The sequence below is a fragment of the Cyphellophora europaea genome (genome assembly GCF_000365145.1).
Source record: "Cyphellophora europaea CBS 101466 unplaced genomic scaffold supercont1.14, whole genome shotgun sequence".
Classification (NCBI taxonomy): domain Eukaryota; kingdom Fungi; phylum Ascomycota; class Eurotiomycetes; order Chaetothyriales; family Cyphellophoraceae; genus Cyphellophora; species Cyphellophora europaea.
In genome coordinates this window covers 97,874-124,121 of record NW_008481802.1, presented here as the reverse complement: position 1 = coordinate 124,121, position 26,248 = coordinate 97,874, and the positions used below count along the sequence as shown (strand labels likewise).

At 56.0% G+C, this 26,248-nt stretch overlaps 12 protein-coding genes across 12 annotated transcripts; 6 read left to right on the top strand and 6 right to left on the bottom strand.

Annotated features, from left to right (window-relative positions):
* Positions 1-439: 439 nt before the first annotated feature.
* Positions 440-3,038, top strand: HMPREF1541_10697 (uncharacterized protein; the record flags this gene model as incomplete). The annotated part of the gene is made up of 3 exons (XM_008715367.1): positions 440-463; positions 512-717; positions 764-3,038. The coding sequence occupies 3 exons, from the start codon at positions 440-442 to the stop codon at positions 3,036-3,038; spliced, it is 2,505 nt and encodes an 834-aa protein (XP_008713589.1).
* Positions 3,039-3,333: 295 nt separating this feature from the next.
* HMPREF1541_10696 (uncharacterized protein) lies at positions 3,334-4,281 on the bottom strand (the record flags this gene model as incomplete). Its single annotated transcript, XM_008715366.1, has 1 exon — positions 3,334-4,281. The coding sequence occupies one exon, from the start codon at positions 4,279-4,281 to the stop codon at positions 3,334-3,336; it is 948 nt and encodes a 315-aa protein (XP_008713588.1).
* A 443-nt stretch (positions 4,282-4,724) lies between these two features.
* On the top strand, positions 4,725-5,993 carry HMPREF1541_10695 (uncharacterized protein; the record flags this gene model as incomplete). The annotated part of the gene is made up of 1 exon (XM_008715365.1): positions 4,725-5,993. The coding sequence occupies one exon, from the start codon at positions 4,725-4,727 to the stop codon at positions 5,991-5,993; it is 1,269 nt and encodes a 422-aa protein (XP_008713587.1).
* A 1,399-nt stretch (positions 5,994-7,392) lies between these two features.
* HMPREF1541_10694 (uncharacterized protein) lies at positions 7,393-8,232 on the bottom strand (the record flags this gene model as incomplete). The annotated part of the gene is made up of 2 exons (XM_008715364.1): positions 7,393-7,911; positions 7,990-8,232. 2 exons carry the CDS (start codon positions 8,230-8,232, stop codon positions 7,393-7,395), a joined length of 762 nt encoding a protein of 253 aa, XP_008713586.1.
* Positions 8,233-9,783: 1,551 nt separating this feature from the next.
* HMPREF1541_10693 (uncharacterized protein) lies at positions 9,784-10,632 on the bottom strand (the record flags this gene model as incomplete). The annotated part of the gene is made up of 1 exon (XM_008715363.1): positions 9,784-10,632. The coding sequence occupies one exon, from the start codon at positions 10,630-10,632 to the stop codon at positions 9,784-9,786; it is 849 nt and encodes a 282-aa protein (XP_008713585.1).
* Positions 10,633-11,569: 937 nt separating this feature from the next.
* Positions 11,570-14,024, bottom strand: HMPREF1541_10692 (uncharacterized protein; the record flags this gene model as incomplete). The annotated part of the gene is made up of 2 exons (XM_008715362.1): positions 11,570-13,343; positions 13,393-14,024. 2 exons carry the CDS (start codon positions 14,022-14,024, stop codon positions 11,570-11,572), a joined length of 2,406 nt encoding a protein of 801 aa, XP_008713584.1.
* Positions 14,025-14,634: 610 nt separating this feature from the next.
* Positions 14,635-16,080, bottom strand: HMPREF1541_10691 (uncharacterized protein; the record flags this gene model as incomplete). The annotated part of the gene is made up of 1 exon (XM_008715361.1): positions 14,635-16,080. One exon carries the CDS (start codon positions 16,078-16,080, stop codon positions 14,635-14,637), a length of 1,446 nt encoding a protein of 481 aa, XP_008713583.1.
* Positions 16,081-16,500: 420 nt separating this feature from the next.
* Positions 16,501-17,568, top strand: HMPREF1541_10690 (uncharacterized protein; the record flags this gene model as incomplete). Its single annotated transcript, XM_008715360.1, has 2 exons — positions 16,501-16,664; positions 16,710-17,568. The coding sequence occupies 2 exons, from the start codon at positions 16,501-16,503 to the stop codon at positions 17,566-17,568; spliced, it is 1,023 nt and encodes a 340-aa protein (XP_008713582.1).
* A 646-nt stretch (positions 17,569-18,214) lies between these two features.
* HMPREF1541_10689 (uncharacterized protein) lies at positions 18,215-18,720 on the top strand (the record flags this gene model as incomplete). The annotated part of the gene is made up of 2 exons (XM_008715359.1): positions 18,215-18,452; positions 18,506-18,720. The coding sequence occupies 2 exons, from the start codon at positions 18,215-18,217 to the stop codon at positions 18,718-18,720; spliced, it is 453 nt and encodes a 150-aa protein (XP_008713581.1).
* A 1,095-nt stretch (positions 18,721-19,815) lies between these two features.
* HMPREF1541_10688 (uncharacterized protein) lies at positions 19,816-20,790 on the top strand (the record flags this gene model as incomplete). The annotated part of the gene is made up of 3 exons (XM_008715358.1): positions 19,816-20,025; positions 20,071-20,324; positions 20,376-20,790. 3 exons carry the CDS (start codon positions 19,816-19,818, stop codon positions 20,788-20,790), a joined length of 879 nt encoding a protein of 292 aa, XP_008713580.1.
* A 1,386-nt stretch (positions 20,791-22,176) lies between these two features.
* On the top strand, positions 22,177-23,958 carry HMPREF1541_10687 (uncharacterized protein; the record flags this gene model as incomplete). Its single annotated transcript, XM_008715357.1, has 4 exons — positions 22,177-22,456; positions 22,523-22,656; positions 22,734-22,852; positions 22,914-23,958. 4 exons carry the CDS (start codon positions 22,177-22,179, stop codon positions 23,956-23,958), a joined length of 1,578 nt encoding a protein of 525 aa, XP_008713579.1.
* A 69-nt stretch (positions 23,959-24,027) lies between these two features.
* HMPREF1541_10686 (uncharacterized protein) lies at positions 24,028-25,260 on the bottom strand (the record flags this gene model as incomplete). Its single annotated transcript, XM_008715356.1, has 1 exon — positions 24,028-25,260. The coding sequence occupies one exon, from the start codon at positions 25,258-25,260 to the stop codon at positions 24,028-24,030; it is 1,233 nt and encodes a 410-aa protein (XP_008713578.1).
* Positions 25,261-26,248: the final 988 nt, after the last annotated feature.

Below are 26,248 nucleotides of genomic sequence, written 5' to 3'. Positions count from 1 at the left end.
ATCAGCGCGGATACTCCGTACCTAGATGCAGTGCGCCGTCCTGACTCAAGCAAGAGCGGCAGGTACGGGAGGGGCATCATTGTGAATACTGGTTCTAGACTTTATAGCATGAATCGAAAACACAGTGTCGATGCGGATCCGACTCCGCACAATCGGCATCAGCGTCTCGAAACCGCTGACAACGTCTATCAAAGGCTTACAGCTGCTACATCCTTTCTGCAGCATCGATGGAAGACGACGAAGTGCGAGTTTGTGTGAAGGTGTAGTCTAATCTGACACAGCACAGTCGTTTGACAAGGCTACCGGCGAGGTGGTGAGGCTGAAGTGGATTCCCGCAATTTTCCCCACTCGATCTTTTTTTGAAGGCGGGCGGCATGGGCATGTCTGCTCGCTCGTTACCTAGTCGCAGCAATCTCCTGCCTCAAACAAGCAACCTACCATGGGAAAGCGCGGCGGTAAAAAGGTACATGGATCTGCTCTTCCTCCCTGCGTCCAGGCTAACAGTTATCAGGGCGGCCGCGGTCGAGGCGGGTGGGGTGGCTCTCGTGGCCCTCCTCGTGACAATCGAGTCGACAAGGCAACAATTCCTCGAAAGAATGACAAGTTCGAGCAATACTATAACCAGCTTGATCTCGTGTCAGAGGAGGAAAAGCCTCAGTTATGGGAGGCTATGCGCCGCGACCTGCCCAACAGCTTTAGATTTACAGGCTCTAGATCGTTCGTTCACCACCTTTCTGCGACTTCATACGCTGACCAAATGCAGGCACGCTTTAGCAGTTCAGCAACGTCTCCGAGACTTCTACATTCCCGAAATTACCTCGATCACATACGATGGTCAGCTTGTTGAGCCTCCACAGCCAGTATCATGGTACCCAAACCAGCTCGCCTGGTTCATGACCACTCCTAAGCACATTATCCGCCGGTTCCCACCCTTCAAGTCATTCCAAAACTTCCTAGTTGCAGAGACAGATGTTGGCAATATCACTCGGCAAGAGATCGTGAGCATGATCCCGCCTCTGCTCATGGACATCAAGCCTGGAATGACGGTGCTTGACCTTTGCGCGGCGCCTGGCAGCAAGTCTGCACAGCTCATCGAGATGCTGCACGATGGCGAAGAAGAACGATCAAGGAAGGTTGCGGAGAACACGGCCAACGGCCTGGCTAGACCTGAAGGCGCCGAGTACGAGGACGATGGCCGGTCTCCAGGCCTCCTCATTGCCAACGATGTTGATTACAAACGTGCTCATATGCTGGTGCACCAGGTCAAGCGACTGAGCTCCCCCAACATCATTGTCACCAACCATGATGCGACCGTGTTCCCGTCGATCAAAATTCCTTCGGAGCCCACGACCGAGGGAAAGCCTGCTCAAAACCGATATCTCAAATTTGATCGTATTCTCGCTGATGTGCCTTGCTCCGGCGATGGCACGGCCAGAAAGAATCTTGAAATCTGGAGCAAGTGGACTCCAAGCAACGGTCTAGGCCTACATGCCACTCAAGTCAGGATCCTTGTCAGAGCACTGCAGATGCTCAAGGTCGGCGGTAGAGTCGTTTACTCGACCTGCAGTATGAATCCCGTCGAAGACGAAGCCGTGCTGTCCGCAGCCATTCAGCGCTGTGGTGGCCAGAGCTTCGTCCAGCTCGTAGAGACTGAAGGCTATCTGCCTGGTTTAAAAAGGTATGCAGGTCTCAAGAAGTGGAGTATCATGTCCAAAGCTGGCCGTATCTGGCACAGTTACGACGAAGTGCTCAATGAGCAGGCGACTCGTGGAGAAGACACTCTCAGCCGACTCACCGAGGGCATGTTTCCACCGAAAGACGATTTGCCTCTGGAGAGGGCCGTTCGCGTGTATCCCCATCAGCACGACACAGGAGCTTTCTTTATAGCCATTCTAGAGAAGAAGGCTGAGATCAAGGCCAAATCTGAAGAAAAGCCCGTTGCTGCTCCGGCTATGAAAGTCGAGACCGCTGATTCCAGCGGTACTGAGGTCAAGCTTGCAACCCAGCTAGACGGCCAAATCGCTGCAGTTCAAAATGGTGCTCAGTCACCCAAGAGGAAGAGAGATGACGAAGCTGACGTAGAGCCCGCCGTCAAACGCATAAAGGCCGATGCCAATGGATCGACCGAAGAACACGAAGCGCCTCAGCCTTCAAAGACCACCGAGACGAAGACATCTACCCCGGCTGCAGCTGCTAGCATGCTGCAACCCCCGATACAACAGAATTCCGATAGACCTCGGAAGGATCGCAATCAACCCTTCGAGGAGCCTTTCAAGTATCTATCGCCTGAGATCCCCGAGCTTGAGTCCATTCGCACCTTCTACAACCTCTCCGGACGCTTTCCATCCGATCGATTCTTAGTACGCAACCCTGCCGCCACCGCAACCAAGAATATCTACTACACCACCGCCCTCGCCAGAGATATTCTCACCGAAAACGAGGGCAAAGGCATCAAATTCGTGCATGCCGGCATCAAAATGTTTGTCAAGCAGGATGCGCCGTCGCCGGAAGTTTGCCCATGGCGGATCCAGACCGATGGTCTCAAAGTCATCGAGCCCTGGGTTGGCAGGCAGCGTGTAATCAAGCTGTGGCGCAAAGAAACACTGCGGAAGTTGCTTGTGGAGATGTTCCCACGTTTTGCTGGTGAAGAATGGCGCAATCTCGGAGAAGTCGGCGAGCAAATCCAAAACGTGGGCATGGGTTGCTGTGTGCTGGTTGTGGAGCCGCGAGCGGAAGAGGGCGATAGCGGCTTCAACGAGCGCATGGTATTTCCATTGTGGAAGAGCATACAAAGCTTGAATCTGATGTTGCCAAAGGAGGAACGGAAGGCGATGTTATTGCGCCTGTTCAACGACAGCACGGAGCTGGTCAACTTGCAACAGCACCCGGGTGGGAAAAGGCCAGAGAAGAAGGTGGAGGAGACTACAGAGCAGGTCAGGGTGCGCAACAGCAGCAGTCCAGAGAGTGATGTGCCGCCAGCTGATGCGGAAGGCGTGGATGGGGAAGACGGCGGTGTGACACTCGAGCGAGAGACTTGAAGTGAGGCCTTGAGACGATCTTCGGCTGAGCGCATTCATGACAACGGCGAGTGAACAGGATTTGTACGGTCATATCAAAAGCAATGGTATAGGATAGCGCGCGGCCAGTCACTACCATACATTGAAATTTTGCTGTCTACGATAGCGATCGAGGCAAAAGAGACACACCTGACACTGAGAGACTGTGGAGACTTGATTATCGGCCATGCAACACCATGCTACAGACTTACACGGCCTTCCCTTGACCACATCCTCACATTACAGCACAGCACATGACTTGCGACACCGCAACAACTTATCTCGTAGCAAGCCCATCATCCTTCGCATCTCCCCTCCGCCTCTTCGCATCCTCGGCGATCCACGCTGCCGCATCGTTCTTGAACAGCTCGTCCCAGCGACTCAGCGCGCTCCGGCCCTCCACCACGTCCCCAACCGCCCACGTCATGCGCGCCTGATCCAGCGCCTCGTCGACATCGTTGTCCGGACACACGATGTAGAACTTGCCCTCCTTGATGCGGTCCACACCGTACTGCGCACACTGCTGTGGCAGCCACGCGCCGGCGGGTTTCTTGTCGATGGCATCCTGCGACGGCGCCGGGCCCGGGTTGCCGGAGAGGCCCGTGTAGGTCCAGCCGGGGATGAGGAGGTGCACGGAGGCGGTGGGGTGGTGGTGCTCGTGCGAGGGGGTGCGCAGGTCGTGCGCGAGGTGCTCGGCGATGGACTTGACGGCGGATTTGGAGCAGTTGTAGGCTGGGTTGCCGGGCGGGTTGGTGATACCTTGCTTGGAGCCCGTGATGACAACGGCCGAGGGCCCCGTGGAGGCCTGGATGTTGGGGAGGAAGGTGGCGATGCCGTTGACGACGCCGAAGAGGTTAGTGTCGAGGGTTTTGTGCCAGTAGTCGACGTCGAGCCAGCGGGAGGTGCCGGACGGTTTGGGCGAGTGGCCTGCGTTGAGCATCAGGAGGTCGAGTGAGGGGCCGAAGGTGGATTTGACTTTGGTTGATACGGATTTCCAGGCTGGGAGGTCCGAGACGTCGATGGAGTAGGATTCGATTTTCAGGTCGGGCTGGGGGGATTCGGATTGGAGGAGGTCTACGGCGGCCGCTAGGTTGTCGGTGTCTCTGTCGAGGAGCGCCAGGTGCATGCCGTGTTGTCGACAGATGCGTGCAAAGGCGAATCCTACACCGCCCGCCGAGCCTGAGATGAGTGCAGTTGCTCCGGGGCGAAACACAGATGATGCCATGATTGCTTTGGGGGCTTCGCTTGGCGACTTTGTTCGAGGGGGTATGCTGTCGTCTGACTCAAGAAACCCAGAGGCCCGTATAGTAGAAGAAAAAGAACATGACGACTTAGCAGATATGGTGATATAAAAGGTGTACCCCTCGGCTGACGGGCCTCGTCGAACAATACATGACATCAGGGCGGAACGCTTGCTCCAGGCGTCCCGGAAGCTTAACTTGACGCCTAAAGCCTCCTATCTCCGTGCGCCTCAGCTTGGAACCCCCTTATACATTCTGTCAGACCTTGTGGTTATTGACAGACGGCCGACTGAGGTTCGAGCCCCTTGGACCTGTCGGCTTGGCTCGACGATCGACGGCTTTTGCACGATTGTTGTCTAGATTTGCTCTTGCTTTCCCTTGTGCCCTTCCTCTGGCTGGACACTGTACCCTATTTGAGCGCGACAGCATGCCTTCAATACCCGTTCTCTTTGCTTTCACGGTCGCCAACCTGGCTATACTCTGGCAATGGCTCCTGAAAGACGTGGTCTACGTGACCTATGGAGTCTCCCGCGTGATGGAACCCCTCTCCTCCTTCCCCTACAACTGCCGGCGCATCAACGACCACAATCTCGCCGCCTGCGAAGATGCCTGGCTGGATACATCCTCACGACAGCTCTTCCTGGCCTGCTCCAATGCTCTGGCTCGCAAGGCCTGGAACCCCGCCATTGGGCACTTCGCCGCCGAGCGCCGCAGCCGTACCGACCATATCGTTGCCCTTTCCATTGATACTCCGCACCCACAGGACCCGAACGCCTTCGATTACCGCATTCTCGGCTTGGGTGACTTCGAGAACAGCCTGGGTGAATCTTCTATCAACATGGTCGGCATGTCTGGCATGCATCAAGCCGATGGCTCTCTGCATCTGTATCTTGTCAATTCCGCCCCAACGTACAACGCCACCACGCAACGGCTCGCTCCCCAAGATGTAACCGGTCCCAACGCCACTATTGAGGTCTTTGCGCTCCCCTCTTCCTCCTCCTCCGAAGAGCTCACGCATCTTCACACCTTTTATAACCGCGAGCTCATCACAACGCCCAATCGACCTGCCCCCCTGCCCGATGGTTCTCTATACATCAGCAATGATCACGGACCGAATAAAGCCGGACTGGGATTTGCGCTCTCTCCCGTCTTGCGTACGGGGACTATTGTGCACTGTCAGCCCCCCAAAGAGCCCAACACGGAAGCGGTATGCAACCAGGTCGGCGGCAAGCATGCCTACCCTAACGGATTGCACTACAGTACGCGCGACAGCTTGCTATATGTGCCCAGCTCTGTGACCGGCAGGATTACCGTGTACGAGCCGCAGGTTGAGCTGACGAACAAGAACGGCAGTACCCTGCAGCGTGTTGCAGACATCAGCGTCGGCTACCCGATAGACAACATCTCCGAGGACGAGGATGGCGACTTGTACGCAGCAGTCTTTCCTAAGCTGTCGGAGATGATGGATTTGTTCAAGTCGAGCACGCCGATAGATGGACGCGGAGCACCGACTGCGGCTTTCAAGATCAGCAGAAAGGGCGAGACGGGGCGGAACTGGGAGGTCCAGAAGGTCGTGGAGGATCCCGTTGGGGAGACGCTGCCAGCCACGACGACGGTGGTGCGGGATAGCAAGACGGGCAGGCTATTCTTCTTTGGCGTGGTGAGTCCATGGATTGCGGTCTGCGAGCTACGGTGATTTGTATCCCGGGCAGAAGGACTAGCCAATGGATAGGAGGTTGGGCGATTGGCTTGGAAAAAGCTGGGTTTTGTGTCCAGTGCCCGAAAGGACTTCTCAGCGCTCCTAGTGTAGTCCACTAATCAGTATGCCGAGAGAAAGGAATTGCAGTCGTGCGTGTGCATACCCTGCACAGGACCAAGTCCAGTTTCGTACGAAGACCAAGCCCGGTGGGAAAAACAACTCTCGACCTTTTGCTTCCCTATCCAACAACTGCCCCTATATCAGACATGGACTTCGGCTGCCAATCTCGCCAACCCCCACCCCCAACTTAATGCTACCGCGTACCTGCGACCCGTGGAAGCTCGCTGGTGCTCCCGAGATCGTTCGTTACACCAAACTAACGAAGGCCATGAATACTGTTCTTGACAAATGTAGACTCGCGACTTGAACCACCAATCGCCCGATGCTCCATATTCTTGAAAGCCCTTCAAACCTCACCTGCCCGGTCACCGAGGCTGCTGGCGTCGAGCACGACAGTAATGACGATGTTCGCCGAAGCCGCTCCCCCGTTCCTTCAGCTGGGCCTGCCGGGTCCGTGTGGAAAGGTGGAGGATGCAGGCCAACGAAGGCTTACCAGGGCGACGACTTCACTGCACGCACCAGCGAAATCAGCCTGGCTCGGTGGTTAATGTCACGAAGGTGAGAGGAAACCCGAACCCGTGGAGGGCTGACAACGTTGAAGCGAAGCCCGAGCTCTATGGACCTAGATAGTAACAGAGGATGCTGGGATTCATTCTGACTGTTAACGGGGTGTGGGATCCGGCTGCGCCGTAGGTCCAGCAAGATGAATATGAGTGCAGGGCTGCAGGGCGGTGTGCTGCTGAAGTATTTGGGGTATGGGCTTGGGCCTGGGGCCTGGGGTCAATAGCCATTCGGGCATGTGTACGGGGAAGACGATACGCGGGGTCTTTGCAGAAGCAGAGATGCCGGAAGAAGGGACGGATTGCGTGCCGGATGTGAGGGCGTGGGAGCTGGAGAGGGCGCTGGCGGGGTTGAGGGCTTTGGTAGGGGAGTCTGTGGGGAGGGGCTTGCAGGAAGAGGAGAGGGTGAGGAAGAGGCCCGAGACGTTGTTGAGGGAGAGAGGTATGGAGGATGAGGATGGGGATGTGCGATTATACGAGGCGATGAGAGGCTCTGGAATGCGGGAGAGGATGGTCGGTGAGAGGAAGTTGCTGTGAAGGCTATAGGGGAAGAGGGCGTCGATAACAGATGCGTTCGCTCACTCGATCAACTCTGAAGTTTCATTCTGCTCCAGCTACTCAAGCTATCTAGCCTAATATGATTCATCCTCAACACATCTTAGACATTATGCGCCGCTCTACCTTCCTCTCCACCCTCCCCAAGGACCCTCACAGCTCTACAATCTACAAGCGGCCACGATCGGCCCCCCAACCCCCTGCTGCAACACCACCACATGCTGCAGCGCATTCCCCTCGGGCATCTCCAGCAACTCCAACACCTTCGGCCCGCCCGCCCACTCCTCAATCTTGACCACCTCCCTCACCACATTCCGATGCTCCAATTTCTTTCCTTTGTTCGGCCCCTTGCCCACCTTGACCACTTCCGCTCTTGCCTCATAGCTGATGACCACCACATCATACACCTCAGTCTCGACCGTCTCGCTCGCGATCTTGAGGCGGCGGTTGTCGACCTTCTCCATGCCGACGGCGAGGGGCGAGTTATTGCGCGCTTCGATGGCGTTGGACAGGATGGAGTTGAAGTCGCCTTCTTTGGCGCCCGTGCCGTCGGCGATGCCGTCGATGATGACTTGCGGCGTGAAGGCCGCGGTGCGGGACCAGCGTTTCGAGTAGGCGGCTTGGCGGGCGTCCCAGAGGGTGTTGGATTTGGTGTCTGTCCAGCCGGTGCGGTTGTTGAACTAGTGAAGGTGTAAGTTAGCTGCTGAGACAAGGGATCTGTGAGTCGATTGGGCGGTGATGCTGTTGGGAGGGCTTACGTAGGTGACGTTGTAGGTTAGCAGGAGGACGTTGTTGTTCGCCATGGCGGATTTGTGAATCAGGGGGATGGCGGCTGGGCATGCCTCGCAACCTTGGGACATGAAGAACTCGACGATGGAGAGAGGCGCGATCTCGACGAAACAGGCGTCGGTGTGGACATGGTTGGGATCGTGGGCGAGGTCAATGGTGCAGACTAGAGGGGCTTTCTTCTTGCGGAAGAAGAGAGTTCTGAAGAACGACATTTTGGTGTTGCGAGATGGGTTTGACGAGGTTCTTGTGGTGATATGGTGTCAGAGTATCTGTGTCAGAAGGGGAAGCAAAAAGCGCTGTGAAACTAATGTCCAGCTTCGCAGGTCTGCACGCTTATATAAGGGGCAACGAAGTTGGACTCCGAACAGTCTGGATCCAAGAGCAAGGAGCATTCGAAGCTGAAGATGCACCGCCCACAGGGATATGTCATGGCTTTGCTGGCTCGCAGCTTGATCACACTTACCGTGTTCTGGTGACGTATTGCTTGATCCAAATTGCTCAGGGCGGACTTGATGATACGACAGGACCATTGGCAGTGCTCACAGCTCCGTTTCGGGCTTTGCGACGCTCGACGGTAAGCGAGAGCTAGTATGTCATCCATGCTGTGTGTGGAGAGCCGGTACAGACGCATGCCAAAAGCCCCGGCCTCGTTGCTCGACGGCTGGCGACCGGTGTGAATAGCAGCAGTGCTGGCATGGCAGAAGGACTGCCAGCTGGGGAGAGCTCCGAAGTAGTTAGTAGCCATGACCTATCAGAGTGTTGTGTTGACAGCCTTCGCAAAGCGAGGCTGAGCGGCTCGCGGAATACAGACCAGGCTCGATGCCATAATCAGGGGATGGACCCCAGAGTCAGCCCTAGGCGACACCGAGGGCACCCGTCACCAAACCCATTCTGGAGGTAGGGGACGAGCTGCATGGTTGTTCGGTTGTGTAAATGTCGCAAGCTATCAGTGGACAACCAATGACGAGGTGGTGATAACAAGGAAGCTGGGATCAAAGGCCGTCAATATGAAGTCAATGGTTCACCCGGCGTAGTCCCGCCAAGGAGACGCTAGTGTCGATGTAGAAGCATGGGGCGACGACGACACAACAGGAAAGCGCTGTGGAGCGACCACTTCTGTTCAGCAGGTTCCATAGCCTACGGTCATGGCAAATCACCTCGAACAGAGGTACCTCAGGCCGGATGCTGGAGTGGGTCTGCAGCCGATCGTCGACCACAGGCGGTGCTTTCAAAGAGTAGCAAACAGCCACCGGCAGTCGTCGACGGAGAGCTGTACTTCGGACATTAGCTCCAACAACAGGCTGACTGCATAGCACAAGTGCTTGTATCTGCCATGCAGCCGCCGCGCCTCGTTTCATCCAAGTATCGCAGCACTGGATCATACCGAGGAGGCTGCCGCCGAGCAATATCTTATGCGCCAATAGTCCGGAGACTTATACACGCGTGACGGTCTTCCAGACGTGGACTAATCTGTCCGGCGTCACGAGTCCATACTCCGGTTGTCTCTCATGGGGCTCGTTGAGGGCGAGCCTACTCAGCACCATGTACCATGGCAAAGTGTCATGAACGTGAGAGGAGACCCGCAAAGGGCTGACAACGTTGGGGCTCGAGGCCCAAGCTATATAGGTCTAATAGTAATAGAAGAGGCTAGGAGTTGACTGCCAACACAGGCAACATGACAAGCAATGCTTACTGCGTCTACACACCTCACCACGCACCTTCAAAGCATCCTCTATTGCCTACTCTAGACCAAATCAACACATTCACAGCCCATACTCATCCACCAACTCGACAAACGCCTGCACCACCTTCTCGACATCAGCCTTCTTGATCGGCACGCGATGCGGCCCATCCCACTCCACCACCGTCGTCGTCCCCGGCGCGCAATAATCCTCCACCGCCCTGCGATGCAGCTCTAACCCCTCATCCCTCAGTCCATGCACATGCAGCGTCGGCGCCCGCAGCTTCATATCCGGCCTGTCCGTAATTGCATCCATGTCCGCCTGATTGGGTAAACCACCGGCACTCTGCAACCACGGCAACGCTTCCCCCTCCGCACTCAGCGCCGCAAACGGACACCTTCCCGCGAGAATCACGCCGAACTTCCACAACACTCCTTCGGGCCCCTCCCCGTTCCCGTTCCCATTCGCCTCCAACTCCTTCCGCCGCGCCACCCCCTCCCCCCGATCCACCCTCAACTGCTGCTCATAGAGCATGCTACACGCCAATTTCGCCCCCTGACTAAACCCCCACAAGCCCACCCACTCCCCCACCCCCTCATCCCCGCGCATCGCCTCCCCCACACTCTCCCAAATCCTCTGGTGCACATCTCCCACTCCATCCACGGTCTCATGACTCGCCAACCACCGGAACCAGCGCCGGAAAGGTCCCCAGTCCTGATAGACCGGAACGACGCCGACGCCCTCGGCGCACAGGAAGGGGGCGTCGACGAAGACGAAGCGGAAGCGGTTGACCAGTAGGGGATGGGCGAGGAAGGCGCGCATTTGCGACCGGAAGATGGCGGCGTTGACGCCGCCGCCGTGCAGGCAGAGGATGCGCGGGAGGGGCAGCGTGCTGGGGTCGGGCTTGATGTCCGTCTGAGGGCGGTCCATCGTGGCAGTAGCGGTGCTGCTGAGGGTACGGAGCTTACGGAGGCGAGGGGCTCGGCTTCTCCGGGCGGGCCAGAAGGTGGTTTCCGACGGAGGAATGGGGCGGGGCGGGCTGTATGTATGTAGCGGCCGACTCGGGCGGTTTGCGACGGTAGTTCGAAGGCGTGGATGAGAACCCAGTGTCGTGCGCCGCGTGGTGAGCGCGAAGCTCATCTGAAGGCTGAGGGCTCGGCCAAGAACGCGCCCGGGGGCCTGTTCTCCGAAATGAGTGTCAAGTTTGTGGAACACCTGGCGGATTGCTCTGCAGAGTTGTAGACTTAGGTAGCTTCGTGCGCCGCTCTGGTATCCGCTCTATGTACAATCTATCTAGCAGATCTATCAGGCACTGTAAACAAGGAAAATGTATAGGTAGGTAGGGAGACAGAAACAGAGACTCGCCGAGTTGGAGAGTCTCCGATTTCGACCAGACTCTCGGTAGGATTGGAGCCGAAAACAGAAAAGGCAGGAAGGATCGGGGATATGTTTCTCCCGCGGCTATGGACGGTGACTTGGACGGCCGCACTTGGCTGGAATGCTTCACCTCCACTGTGCGTTCGGGCGCTCGAGAGCATGCTATAGTAGGAATGCTAATGCGCTTGAAGCAGCGACTGATTTTGGTGGAAGGGGTGGTGTATAATGCTGTGAACGTGATGGCACGCAATGTTCTGTCTACCACTGCAGCAAGAAAGCATGAATATTATTGCACAGCATACCCACGGCACTACATCGCAACTCTCTCGACACAACAGACATGCGAAACACACGTTGAGTGAACCAATTTCTTTGCCTTTCATCTCCCTCTTTCCGCACTATCACCACGACTCTGCTCATGACGCCCTGTGGCCGTTGCCCAAGCCACTTTCACGCTCCTCGCAGTCCACAGCCAGCACAAGCAGCTCTTCTACCCTCGTTTCCCTTTTCCAACCCCCTTCCCATATTGCGCCACGTCGAAAGGAAGTATCGGCCCAGACCGGCGACCGCCCACCGAGCTGACTCCTTTGTTTCCTCGGTTCATCTTTGGCGTGCCAGGGACGCCAGAGCTGAAACGCCGCTTGTTCTTGCGACCGACATACGGTGCCGGGTAGAAGGGCAGCATGCGTGACCCAGTCCTTTGGTTCCCCACCGAGCTGGCGCCTGGGCGTCCGTGGTTTCGTACTGGAGGCGTGCTGGGATTGCTAGAAGTATAGCGCCGCTCGGGAGCCCTGCTCAATGGCTGCCACGCCTCTCGCTTTGGGGCGACCGGCATAGCACGAGGGGCCTGTAGGTGCTTCCACTTGGTCTCAAACTCGTAGATGGCGCGATCGAGGGCGCGTTGACTCCTCCATCGTTTGGCGGGCGACGGGTACCCATGCGGATCGTCGCCTGGGCGGGCAAAGATGTTGGGAAGGCGTTTAGTGCGCTTGAAGGGCGCGGTTGGGGCGGCATCTCGGTCACGGTGACCCTCTGGGAGAGCCTTGCGCTTCCCACCTGCCTCACTCGGTTTCACTATATCTTTGCAAGTGCCTTCATGTACCTCCGTACAGCGACATGATTGACGTGTACCGAGCTCTGGCGTACTGAGATGATTCTCGTTGAGTTTTCGGTCCTCAGTCGCCGCCGCAGCGAGCAGATCCAGCTCGAATGCGGTCTTGGTGCTCTTGTCTTCCTGCACCAGCGTCATCGCAATGTCGACATTTGGGCCATTGCCGCTGGAAGCCGCATAGACAAGATCGGGCTGCGTTGGAATTTCGTGGTGCACCAAATAAGGCCTGCTCCCACCCAAAGCCACCTGGAAGCGCAGGTACGTCGATAGATCTTCGGTAATGGAACCTCGAGGGGAGTTTGATAGCCCCGGCTGCCCGCTGGTATGGGAACGAGCCGATGCGCGCCTGGTAGAGTTCCGTTGGGGCACATTCTGGCCATCTTGTGTGATGGTACTGGTCGCGAGCGCCTTATCAGGAGCATTCGCCGGAGCAGAGGCTGTCTGCTTCTCGGTTGCCCTGTCCACCGTGGAAGAGGTACTCTTCCGTTGCCACACTAGCATGTACGGGGTGAAACCTTTGGGATGTTCCTTGTCGATAGCGTCCTCGAAGCTTGATGGTTCACATTCTTTCTTGTTTATGCAATACCATTCCTTGTCAACGCACACATGTGTTTTATAATGTCCAGAATTTGCCCTACCCTGATGCGTTATGACTCCAGTGAGTTCATATTCCGGATTAAGGCGCTCTCGGTCCAGCATTAAGGGATCGGGGTCGAGATATCGTTCGAGATTGATTGTCGCAGGGATCTCCACAGAAAGGTGGTTCTTCTCAAGTATCCCATCCACCGTCCATTCAGCTCTCATCAGCTGCATGAAGAGGACTTCCGGCAGTCGACGGACGTAACGCCATCCGGGGCCCTTGAATTGGTTTCTCAGTTCCTCACGTTTTTCCGGTTGCATTGCAAGTTTTTGATCGCATTCATCGCATAGCCAGCCGTCGGCGACATATTTGAAGTAGCGTTGCATAAGATCGTCCAAGCGAAACTGGTGGTTATGGTTGGGAGGCAATCCAACCTCCCAGATAGCGTGTGCCGTCATTTGCTTTGATGTGTGGCGTATAGCGCCGTCCTTTGCGCATAAAGCACACAGCTGCCGCTGTGTGGTCAACATGGAGAAGATACTCCTGTAATCATCGTAGATTCCTCGCAGGTCACTACACAGATGTCAGTATTCTTTCAAGACATGACCTGATTGTTCCATACAGAAGGCTCTCCTCTTCTGCCGAAAGCAGCCAATTGAGGAACTCGTGTGCATCCTGTTGAGCTCTGTATTGTCTCCCAGTGGCCCATTGTTGACTGACGTTTGGTAGGTTTCGCATCTCTTTCCAGGCTTCGTCCATGGCCTTTTTGAGATCTTTGTCCGGCTTCTTTGGGTCCCAGTATACATCCCAAAGCGTCGACAGTATCTCGAAGGGATGATTATGCTCGTCGACAGGCTTTGAAATTTCCTCCGCCAAGTCTTGTGTGATGGCGTCTCGCCGGAGTTCGAGCCAACGATTTTTGATGTAAGCCATGAAAGGGTCGGTACACAAAAGCGTCAGAAGAACAGCATTGCGATAGCAGGCATTGTTGTCGTCGTTGGTGCCCCTCGGTCCGAGCCGCTGGCCTGCGCGAAGTGCAGCCACGTCTCTGGTTGATGTTGTAGCGTCATCTTCTACGGTGGTAACAGGTAGGAGAGCTCCAGACGAGTGTTTGGGAGTATGCTGATTGCGCACACTGTCGTAATGCGCAATATCATCCGCGTAGTCCTGGGCGTGCTTTGCGGCAATTTCGGCACGTTTCTTTTCTTTGGCCTCAGCATTTTGCTGGGATCTTGCCCCCTTCTTGGGCGGCATGTCGAGAAGATCCAAGGAACCCCAAATGTCGCATGTACCGCCTACTTGAGAATCTAACCGGCCGGAGAGGTACACTGCTAGGAAATGCGTAGTCCGAGAAGCATCTGAAAGTCCAGCTTTTGAGCCTGGCGCCTGCACAGAGCATCATGATGCAAACGGACAACCAACTGCGCAGGACAATGAAGCCAGCAGATGTTGAGGAGCATAACATGATGCCTCGAGCTAACCTTTGTTGCGGCGACTGCACAACAAAGGGACCGTGGCGTTGAAATAGTTGAGACGGCAGCATTGTAATCCGTTTGCGTATAACCGGCTTCGATGACATGGCAAGAAGGTGTAGGCTCCTATCTGTCTCATGGATGAGAAGCCTTGCGTCTTGAACGGGGGAGCGGCAACACCCTTGAGGACCCTGTGCCAAGTACAGCACCTGTACCGAAGGATCCGAGCGTTGTACTGGACCGTTTTGACGCATTGGCCATCACCGTTTGAGGTCTCGAGTTCTGGCGAGTCGGACCCGTCTTGGCTGGGGCGATATTGCTTATGCTCTTGTGTGTCGCATGGCACGGCTGTTCTTAGAGCGCATGTTTTCGTTGACAGATTGAGACCATGATTACCGCTTGTCAGCTTCGGATTGAGCGGCGGCGTCGACATGTGCGCTGTGGCTCGGCGTTGCAGCATTCTTTGTTCTGTGCTTCCAGATGGGCTCGCCATCTTCTGTGAATTCTGCCCATTCGAAATAGCCGCATCCTTTTGGCTCGTCGTTTGAATTGTTCTTGCCTTTGACGTCGCCTTCGGCGCGGCTACCGAGCTGACACATCCACATGTACTTGCCTCTGCTCTCTCTCTTCTTTTGGACGCATTTTAGCACGGTCGGAATTCCGCATCTGCAACGTGGAGTCTTGCTCGGATGGAACTCCTCTCGATACCAACGATAGGTGATGTTGATTCGCTTATTACCCGCGATCGGATGTGGGTCGATCGACTGAGCAGCGGCAACGCTGTGCTTCCACTCCTCTTGCATTTCTGCGTGCATAACAAGAAGCGAGTTATGTGGGAGATGGATCGCAATCTGGCCCTGTTGGTCTGCCTGAGGCCTACCTACTCCTGCAGACGGGCCACATCCAGGAGTTGTCGGAGGGGAGTCTGGTGGAACAATCTGGCGTACACGAAATTCTCGTGCAACACCCAAAGACAGGCTACCTATAACAGCACGCGGGCCTAAGTAAGACAGTTGATCGGAGTGATACCCGACCGACTGAGCTGGACCGTCGTAACAATTGACGAAAGCGGCATTGGGCTGCCATGTTGATGGTGACTGGTATTTGAGCTTCTGCCCATTAGGATAGTGTGATTTGATTCGCGAACTAATCTCGACGTTGACTGCATCTCGGACTAAGGCCGATACCTCTCGCATTACAGGTAGCAGCTCCCGCACATCGGACAAATAAGAGCCGTTGTAAAGATAGGTGTGGCGTTGCTCAGCAAGCATGGTGGGATCAAGATAGAATGACGCCGTATGGGGCGACTTGACAACATTGTCGAAGAGCCGGAAAGTTGCCGAGGAGAACGTAGGAACCTCTGGAAGGAGTTCCTCCAGCAAAGCATTGGCGAGATGTGGGGGCAAGAAATTGTGAACGATGCTGCACGGCGTATGGGCAGCAATGTCCTTCGGGAGAAACAGATGTAACGTTCGTCCCTTCTTGGTCAAACGCTGACCCGCGGGACCGCTTCTGCCAGAAGCAGGTCCTGCAAAGGCAAGAGCACTCTGCACACCGATGGTGGCAGACTTTGTCGACCTGGAGGGACTTGGAGCCTGGGGTCTGGAAGCAAGCATGCTCAGCGTCTGCTCAATCGAACCTTCGCAGCTGAGAAGAACCTCCAGAAGTTCCTCTTGTGAGTGGTCATTGTGCAGAGATGACAAAATGGCCAGTTTCACATCCGTCGAATCATCGTCTTGATTTTCGCCTCTATGCTCAAATGGAGCCCGCTGAGGTCGACCTTGATCAATGGGGTCAACGGACGACCTGCGCCTCTTGCGTGAGACGAACGCGTCCATTGCGTTCGCACGACTTCTCGAAACGTGGCCGTCCTCGAGCAGATGCCATAATGACCATAGCAGGCTTTCGATGGCAAACGCGTACTGAGGCAAAATATACGAAGAGTGGTTGCGCGGGATATAGCCAATCATTCGTGCCTCGGCTGCAGTTTGATTTCAGAGTGAAATGACTCGTACAGACATGCAGATCCAGGAAGCTCCAGGCACATTGAGACGTATTAAGCATGTCTTGAAAAAAACGTCTACGTCAATGCTGTCCCGCCATTGAATTCCCGCTCTCGCAACTTGGGAGCCAACGCGCATCAACAGCATGAAGGCAGGTCGGGCTTCCTGAATACTGCTCCTCACACTCGGCTGGATGTACTTGTATTGCGATGAATTCAACATGAACGCCGAGACTTTGCCCACCTCCTCATCACGATGCTGCAATTTCACACCCAGGGCTACCAAGGCTATGCCGTTCAATACTCACCATTCTTCGACAATCGCATCGCGGTAGCAGCTTCGGCCAACTATGGACTGGTGGGGAACGGCAGGCTGTTCATTCTGGAATTGACTCCGCAGGGCATACAATGTCTGAAGTGGTAGGGATTACTACCCCTTCTCCTAGGTCGCTGCTGACCACTCAGGTATCCTACCCAAGACGCGCTCTACGATCTCGCACACTCGGAAGCACATTCCGCCCACATTGTGACTTCGTCCGGCGACGGGTCTTTACGTTTGTACGACACGACCCTTGAACCCGAATTTCCCATCGCAACCTTTCAAGAGCACAGCCGAGAAGCCTTCTCAGTCAGGTGGAATCTTACCTCGAAAGCGACATTCGCTTCGTCATCATGGGATGGTACAGTCAAGATCTGGAATCCAGAGCGTCAACAAAGCCTGTTGACGCTGCCCACCCACTCGTGTACGTACAGCGTTCAGTGGAACCCTCACACGGACGGGGTTATCAGCGCAGTCTGCTCAGACAGCCACATGCGAATGTGGGATCTGCGCACCCCCGCCAGCGCCAGCAACCACCTCGTCCTACAAGTCCCGATCCATTCTCCTCCCATCGCGACCACCATGGGCAAGCCACAGCCCACCTTCCCACCGTCCGAAGCACTGACGCACGACTGGAACAAGTACCGAGGCTCAATCGTGGCAACAGGTGGGGTGGACAGAATTGTGCGTACATTTGATATCAGACAGCCCAAGGGTCCGATGCAGCTTCTACAAGGTCATGGTTACGCAGTGCGGAAACTCGCATGGAGTCCGCATCTGCCAGACCTGTTATTGAGTGCGAGTTATGACATGACATGCCGTGTCTGGACTGATGGCGGGGACCAGAACGCTGGCGGCGCGAGAGAGCTAGGTAGCATGGGTGCGCATACCGAGTTTGCTACTGGTGTAGACTGGTGTCTCTTTGGCAGCGAAGGATGGGCGGCGAGCTGCGGGTGGGATTCTCGGGTCTGTGTCTTCGACGTGCGCTCCCTCATGCGTGCCTAGACCAAGGCGTGGTGGTATGACTTTTGGATAGATCTTTTGGATTAGCACAGTTTTGGAGAGCCACGACGATCATCACTAACGCCTTTGAACCTGACAGCCGGCTCAGGTTACAATCCCAGTCTTCGCGCCTTGCACTCTACTCTGTAGTCCAATGAGGGAGCGAATCTGCCATCTCGTGTCGTGGTCGCCGGCGGCAGCCCTGTCGATCTGTGGGGAATGCGATCCTTAGTTTCAAGTTTCCTTTTGCGGACCGTGGCCGACTTCTCCAAGATGATAGGCCATGTCCGCCTTGACCGTCAATTTTATTTCTACGTTCCGTTCTTCCTTGCTTCCATACAGGGTTGGCGCGTCGGTGAGGGCCGAAGAGCATAGCCATCTGCATCTTTCATTTGCCGTCAGGAGAGTCAGTCGCTAAGCCGTGAAACTCGAGTATCGACAAGCCGAGTCGATATCCCACGGGGCCGGCGATCTCGCTCGAAGAGGAAGGACAATAGCTGCCAGCACAGGGAAGGGCCCGCCGGACTACCTGTATAACTGTACGTACCGCACCCCGTCAGCCTCACCATTGTTCAGGACGACCGTACCCATAAAGCCCGACACGCCTCAGCCCGCGCAACCCAAGCCGCTCCGTCCGCCAGCCATCAAGATGAAGTTCCTCCTCGCCGTGCTTCTTGCGCCCGTCACGCTCGCTCTGCCCGCCAAGCTTGACGCCCGCAGCCCTGCTCCTCTCTCTCCTCTGGAGGTGCGGCAAAGCTGTGCTGCCACCTGTGGCAACAACATCTGCTACTATGCTTCGACCGTGGACCGGGCAGTGAGTGCTGGATGCCAGCGCTACCAGGACAACAACCCTGTCAACTCGTATCCTCACACCTACAACAACTACGGTAGGTTGGCACCTATCTTAGTGCTTGGTGACCACCTGCTGACGCACATGTAGAGGGCTTCGACTTCCCCGTGTCGGGCCCCTACCAGGAGTTCCCCCTCCTGAGAAGCTTCAACAGCAATCCATACACTGGCGGCTCTCCGGGCGCAGACCGGGTCATCTTCAACGGCAACTGCCAACTGGCTGGCGTTATCACTCGTATGCATCAATCACCCTTGACCACCACTATGACCTTGGCTAATACTCATAAATCCAGACGACGGTGCTAGCGGCAACGCATTCGTCGAGTGCGAGTAAGCGGGGCCTACGACCAACACTACAATAAACACAAGGTAACGGTGCGTCTCTATAGGGATGCATTAGCGGTCATGGAGAATGGCACAGCAACCTCTGGCGAAGATATGTCGGGTGGAAATGGCACAGCGTCTGGCAGCGATGGTGATGCTGGACAAGACGATGAGTCGGGTGCGGTGAGGGTTGGGACGTCGTGGATGCTGGTGTGTTTGGGCACGGTTCTATGGGAGACCCTACTGCAGTTATGAAACGATTACGAATGCTTTCAATACTCTATCTTGGCCTGCTGCCCTGCGTGTCCAAGTCGCAGTGTCGCTATATACCAGTGTTCCAGGCTGGGTCTAGTGGTGCTTGGCGTAGAGTCAACCTCAAGTCCCTCTCATCTTCATTGCAACGTTTGTTTCCTCCTCCTCCTATTTCGGACAGCTCAGAGGGTGTTCTCAACTGCGCCTAGGCTCCACGGGCCTTGTATACACATTGCGAGCCGGTCAAATATGCACATGAGCACTACCAACAGCCACGTCCGGATTCGCCAAGTTGACAACCCCCCAGGATCTGCACCCAGGTCACTAACCGACCGGACGCCAGCCTTCATCGAGAAAATCATCTCCGGGGTGCATCCGAGCCGCCATGCAGGTCATCCAGGCACCAACAGGGGCATCAAGCCTGCTTTTTGCTTTTTGCTTTTTGATCATTTCTACATGCGATGTTGTGCCAACATCTGATTAGACACATGTCCAATTAATCGCTCTCGCCTATACCGCGTGCGAATGGGATTGGCGAGCAGAGCCCACGATTAACTGATAATGCCTGGTTTCTTGTCATCTTGGCAGCATCGGTTCGAGCCTCTCTACGATGGCGTGTCTGCTGGGTCGTGTTCTACTCAGATGCCTGTCCGTGGTGATGGACGCTAAAACCTTGACAAGCGTTCGAGGATGTTGGTACACAAACAGGTGAGCTGACTATATAGGATCGACTCTATAGCACGTCTTCTGCCACTGCCCATACGCACCACCGGCACCAAATCACCAGCATTCCTTTCAGCACACTCATTTGACCTCTCTTTGACAATGGCCTCCCGACTTATTGCCTTCTTGCCCCTTGTCGCTCAGCTTGCAGCAGCGCAGTCCTCTGGTACATTTGACTTCTTGACATACAACGTCGCCGGTCTGCCGGCTTTTCTTTCCGACAATGGGGTTCCCGGCGACAAGGGAACCAATGCTAACACCATCGGCTCCAAGCTCGCCGAGCGTGCTTACGACGTTGTCCATCTGCAAGAGGTATGTGACGTCCCACGACGCGCCAAGTGTGACTGACATGACAAGGACTTCAACTACCATGCGTACATCTACGCAACCGATAACCATCCTCACCGTACGCCAACTACGGGCGGCGTGCCTTTCGGCAGTGGTCTCAACACAGTGGCCAACTACCCATGGAGCACCTTCAGCCAAGTAAAGTGGGATCGGTGCTACATCAACGAGGCCGACTGCTTGACCCCCAAGGGCTTCTCCTTCATGCGCATGCAAATAGCTGAGGGCGTCGAGGTCGACCTCTACAATCTGCACGCCGATGCCGGGTGAGTACTCACGCTCAAAATCCTTGTATTCTAGCTAACATCATCGCACAGTTCCGCACAAGGTGACATCAGCGCCCGTCGCGCCGGCGTCGAGCAACTGCTCGCATATATTTCATCCAACTCCGCCGGGCGCCCCGTCATCATCGGTGGCGACACAAACGACCGCTGGACCAACTCCGGCCTGAGCATCAACCTGCTCACCGACGCCGGCTTCGTAGACCCATGGGTCGAGCTGATCAAGGGCGGCAACACCCCAGTGCCTGGAAGCCCAGCCAACGGCTGCCCGAGAATCGCGCCAAACAACGACTGTGAGGTCGTCGACAAGGTCTTCTATCGTTCTGGAGACTCGATTAGCTTGTCCGCGATGAACTGGAACTATGAGTCGACGTTCTTTGTGCAGCCGGATGGCAGCGAACTGTCAGACCATAACCCGATTCTCGTCGAGTTTGCGTATTCTAGTGCTTGAGGTTTTATATAAGCAATGTTGTGTTGAGCGGATACAGGCACTTTCACTGCCTGACCATATACACCGGTGTCAAGAGGATACATATAATACATAATGAGATTTAACGGGTCTCTCCATACCTCCTCTTCCTCTGAAAGCATACCTACCCACCCCTCACACTCGACCACCCATCAGGCTGTCTCATTCGTATTTTCATGCCGCAGCAAAGCATTTCCCTCGGACATTCCCAATATAAGCCAAACTCCACCCATCGAACTCCACCTCGTCCACTTTCCAACACCTTGCCATAAGACGTTATTCCGAGACCCACCCTTCACCGCCCCATCCAATCGCCATACGCCCTCACCCAACGTGTGTTCCCTCGCCTACATCCACTAATCTAATCTATTCTGCCTTACCTACTACTGTGGTACCCACCTCACCAGTCTTCACTTCATCCCACCTCAACCTCCCTCCTCCGTACTCCACAACCATCCCTTATCCTCTCTGCCAACCGCCCCGGAACGCCCACCGGCGGCCACACACGTGCTCGCCGAACCGCCATCCTATCGACGCGCATAACCCGCTTAAGACCGTGAAAGGGCCGCCCACCTGAAGACGGAAATTGAAATTGAAATGTTCCTCTTGGCTCATCATCCATCACCCATCACCCTCACCCTTCACCACCCACGGCGACGTCCTGTACGGAGTAATTTATTGTACACAATTTTCTCCGCCCGCCCATGCACTCGTCCACCAAGTCCCTGCAAGTCCCAACTAGGCCGGGGCCGGCCTACTGTATTCGGATTTTCAACCTCTCCTGGCGACAGAAAGGACCAAAATAGTAAGCCATTGAGAAGCTCCCTCTCCAGCCGTGCTCACGTCCACGGGCCGCCGAACTTGTTGTAAGGAGTTTGCTGCATGTCACCTCAGACCACGGTTTGGGCTATCCCATCCTGATTTCATCGCTTTCCTAGGGGAAAAGTAGATACTGCGTGACCTGAGTGCGGGCCTGATGTACGCTCACCGGGGGAGACATGCACTTGCACTCGGGATGTTTTTTTCTTACTGTGATGCCCGATGCACGATGGCGCCGTTTTGGAACTTCCCGTGCCGAGTCTCTTACCGTACGGAGTAAACGTTGACGCTATGGACCGCTATGGACCGCTACGGATAAGCGAGATGGGGAACACACACGCCATGGCTTGGGAACCGAGCACGTGTATCCCGAACTCTGCGAGACTGAAGTTTTAGCGCATAAAGAGGCGGGTACGTGTGTTTTCGAACATACATATATACATATTAGAGCCGTTGGTATATAGACTCACACCACCCACCACGACTCTTTAGGCAGGCCGCCTCGGTTCCATCTTGACGGGCAATCACACTTTCCCTTTTGCTGTCACGATGAAGTACACCGCTACCCTCCTCGGCCTCCTCTCCCTCGCCGGCGCGCAATACCCCGCCGGCGGCGGCGGCGGCGGCAGACCCGGCAATGGCAACGGCAACGGCAACCCCTTCCCAGGCCGACCTGGCCAGCCTGGCCCACCCAGACCACCACCAGGCGGCCCAGGTCCAACACGTCCCCCGCCCCCGCCCCCACCGCCAGGTACAGGGCCCGGTGGCGGTGGTGATGAGGGCTTCAACCCGCTCGAGCACCTTGGCGCTAATAGCCCTTGGTTTCCAGGTCAGTGTGACCCTTACCATAATACCGCCACGGCGTCCAAGACAGCTGAAAATGATTGATTCCCAGGTCCCAATGTGTTCGGCATCTCACCCGAGGCGCCGGAAGGATGCAAGGTGGACCAGGCGGTGTACATCGCCAGGCATGGCAGCCGGTATCCAGACCCGGGAGCCTACAACGGCTGGCTGACGCTGTATGAAACCGTGAGTCTGAAAAACAATAGCTCTCTTAAACTCCTGTGCCAGTAGGGAGAGGCTGACACTGCTATTCCTCCCCACAGCTGCAAGCCGCCAACTTCACCGCGACGGGACCGCTGGCGTTCTTGCCAGATTGGGAGCCGGTGATTGACTTCCCGGACCAACAGCTCCGCCAGCTGTCTCCGGGGGGCTATGATGAGCTGTGAGTTGCCTCACGGGCCATGTCGGCCACGAGGACCGCTGGTTTGCTGACGGAAATGCAGACAAACCTTGGGCGTGGAGCTCCGCACCCGCTACCCAGGCTGGTACGAGTACGGCAGCCCCTTCCGCGTCTTCTCCAACGACTACGAGCGCACCGTCGACTCGGCGCGCCTCTTCGCACGTGGCTACCTGGGCCCCAACGCCACCACGCTGGGCCAGATCCACCCGATCCTAGCCTCCGATGACTCGGTCGTTGCCAACAGCCTCGCCACCTCCGACTCGTGCCCCACGTACGACGACCGCTCCGGCCGCGGCTACGCCGACGTCTGGGACTCCATCTACCTCCCCCCGATCGCCGAGCGCCTCAACGGCTTCGTGACGGGGGACCTGAACCTCACGGCGGACAACGTTTCGAATTTCCCGTACCTGTGCGGCTTCGAGACGCAGATCACGCGGCGCGTCAGCCCCTTCTGCGCCGTCTTCACGCCCGACGAGATCCTGCAGTACGAGTACCGCCAGGACCTGCGCTACTGGTACGGTACTGGCCCGGGTAGCTTCCGCAACACGAGCGTCATGCTGCCCGTGATCCAGGGCGTAGTGGATCTGTTGCAGTCCGGGCCCGACACGCCGGTCAAGGGCGCGGAGCCTGGCCAGCAGGATACGGTGGGCCCGCTGAGCGTGGCGTTCACGCACGACAACCAGATCAATCAGATGGCGTCCAGCCTGGGAATATTCGATGCGCAGCCGCCCCTGGCGGCGGATGCGATGAATAGCAGTCGCATCTACGTGAGCAGTCGCAATAACCCGATGAGAGGCACCGTGGCGTTTGAGCGCTTGACTTGCGGTGCGGGAGCCACGGAGGATAAGTATCTGCGGCTCTTGCTCAATGATGCCGTGTATCCGGTGCCAGCGTGCTCGGAGGGACCTGGGATGTCATGCCCGCTGCAGCGGTACAATGAAGAGGTGCTGGCACGGAAATGGGCCGAATCCGGGGACTTTGAGGAGTTCTGTGAGTTGCCGGAGGGCAGCGTCACCACCAGCGAAACGGGCGGCGTCACTTTCTTCACGGACTTGACATTGGCTGCAATAAGGACGGTGCAGCCATGACAGAGAGCCCATGGGAGAGTTTTGTGTGTGTCTAAGCAAGGCTTGTAGCTTTCTGGCGGTGGAATGAGTCTACCGAGACGTGTCAAGACCTTCAATTTGAAACCTTCGTGCACTGATCCTCTCCTTTCGAGGCAGACCATATACTAGTTGCTCGACGGCTGCTGCAGATTCCGCGATCTTGGCTTGTATGTGCGGAGGAAAAGTGTCTGGGTCGCCCTTAATCTCCACAGGCTTCGACGATGGAGAGGGTCTTGATCGGTACGTTGTAAGGGATGTGTTTGGCGACGAATCTGATCTGGAAGGCTTGTCGGAGGAGGATCTCGAGCTAGGCTTGTCGGTTAAGTCGTCGCTATGATGTCTCGCGGCTGGATGGTTCTTGTTCTGGAGAAGTTTGCCTTTCTCATAGTAGTACGGCGCGATTCCTGGCCCAAGGTCAAAGTTGTTGCCTCTGCCATGTGGTGTGAGAGGGCGCGTCTGAGTGCTTGATGAAGGCGATTGCCGTTGAGCAGAGCGAGTGTCAGAGCCGGATTTCGAGCGAGTATGGCCTCTCCTCGGGCGCCCAGTGTTCTGAAAACGTACTTGTTCGCGGGCCCAATACTCAGTTTCTTGTTGGCGCCGTTGGGCTGTAGCGGGCCGAGGTGCGTTACTGCTCGTCTTGCCTGGGTTGTCATTCTCGAGCCAAATATAGGGGGGCAGGTTGTTCCATGGATCTTCTGGAATCTGTATTTCAGGAACATCCTCAGCCTCGCGCTCGGCAATAGGCTGACCCTCCGGCATGTTCTGTTGCTGATCTTGTGTTGATGACAGGTCAGCTCCTTCGACATTCTCAACCCAAACGCCCGATCTCTGTCGCATCCTGATGGGTACACCGTCACGAGTAGTTTCGCGTACTGAGGGTTGAGGTCGCCTCGGAGTGTGCTGTGTGGGTGTCACGACGGCTTGCTGTACGGTGCTTTCATGCCCGCCTGGCACTGCACTCTCCTCGTCTGTTGCTACACGACGAGGACCGTCTTCCCGCGAGCCTAGACTATGTATCATGCCCTCGATGCCAGTAGTGTTCGGTTCCACGGAGTCCGACACATGATCCTGCGGTTGTACGGATTGAGATTGCTTCTCACTACCTCCAGGCTTCATCTTGGTGACGACGGTGCTTGCAGCAGCTTTGAGTTGGGAAGCAATATTAAGCTTGTTTTCCGAAGACTTTGGCTCAGAGCTTTGAGCAACAATTGGGGCAGGTGCCGCGGCCGACTCTTCCAGAGTCGAATCTGGTTGGCTGCCCATGGCTTGAGAGCCGTCGTACATTGTAGTAGCCTGGCCTATCGGCGAATCAGGCGAATTTCTGTAGTATCTCGCAGTGCGAGTTTTTTTGGCTTGAGTGAAGCTCGTCCGAGAAGAATGGGAAGTCCGTGTCCCGTCTCTGGAGCCCGTGCTGGGTCCTTCGACAGACGAGTTCCAACTGCCAGGAGAGTCATCATCCGATATGTACCACGAGGCGGAGTCAGACTGCAAATGCTTTGGGTCGGAGTCATTGCTAATTGATGCTTGGCCATTGCTCGAAGAGCTCCCATCTCCAGAACCCTTATCCTCACTAGAGACGCGAATTGCCGTTTCGACGGAAGCTGCGGTGCTCTGTGTTGACCTCGCGCTGGATGAAAGTGAAGGACTTTCGGGGTGGCCGTTTTCATCGCCTGGTTCTTCAATAACCTTGGACAGTCTCGCAATTTGCGCCCGATCCCTTAGGACCGCCTGTTGAGGCTGCCGGGTGTCAGAGGCATGAGGCAGATTACTCTCATCCTCGGACTCTGTGACCGATGGTTGCGTCTGCGCATTGGATCTTGCGGCAAGGGTCTTTAGCCACAACGGCGTCGACTGTAACTGTCGTTGCTGACGCGCATGCACTTGCTGGAGATTCGTGGCATAGCTATCCATTAATGAATCAACCGTGTGGCCGCGAAAACGCTGCGCAATCGGAGAATGGTGCTCTGATGTGGTTAATTCCCAGAGGTTTCGATGTGGCGATAGGCAACAATTCGCGGCCGCGACGTACACAATAGAAGGACTTTTGAAGGGCACACGGCACGGAATCCTGCAGCCGTTCTTTGTAGTTTAGGCCTAAAGATGTCGTCAACGTCATCTGCGCAAATCGCCTGGGTTACCCCTGTCAAAGCAGGTACGCAGAACAGGGGGAGAAGGACCATCGACAACGCCGAGGGGCTGGAATGGGATTTTGCTTTTGGATCCGGGCTCATCGGGTCTGCAGTACCTAGTAGTTGTCGACGAATGTCTGTGC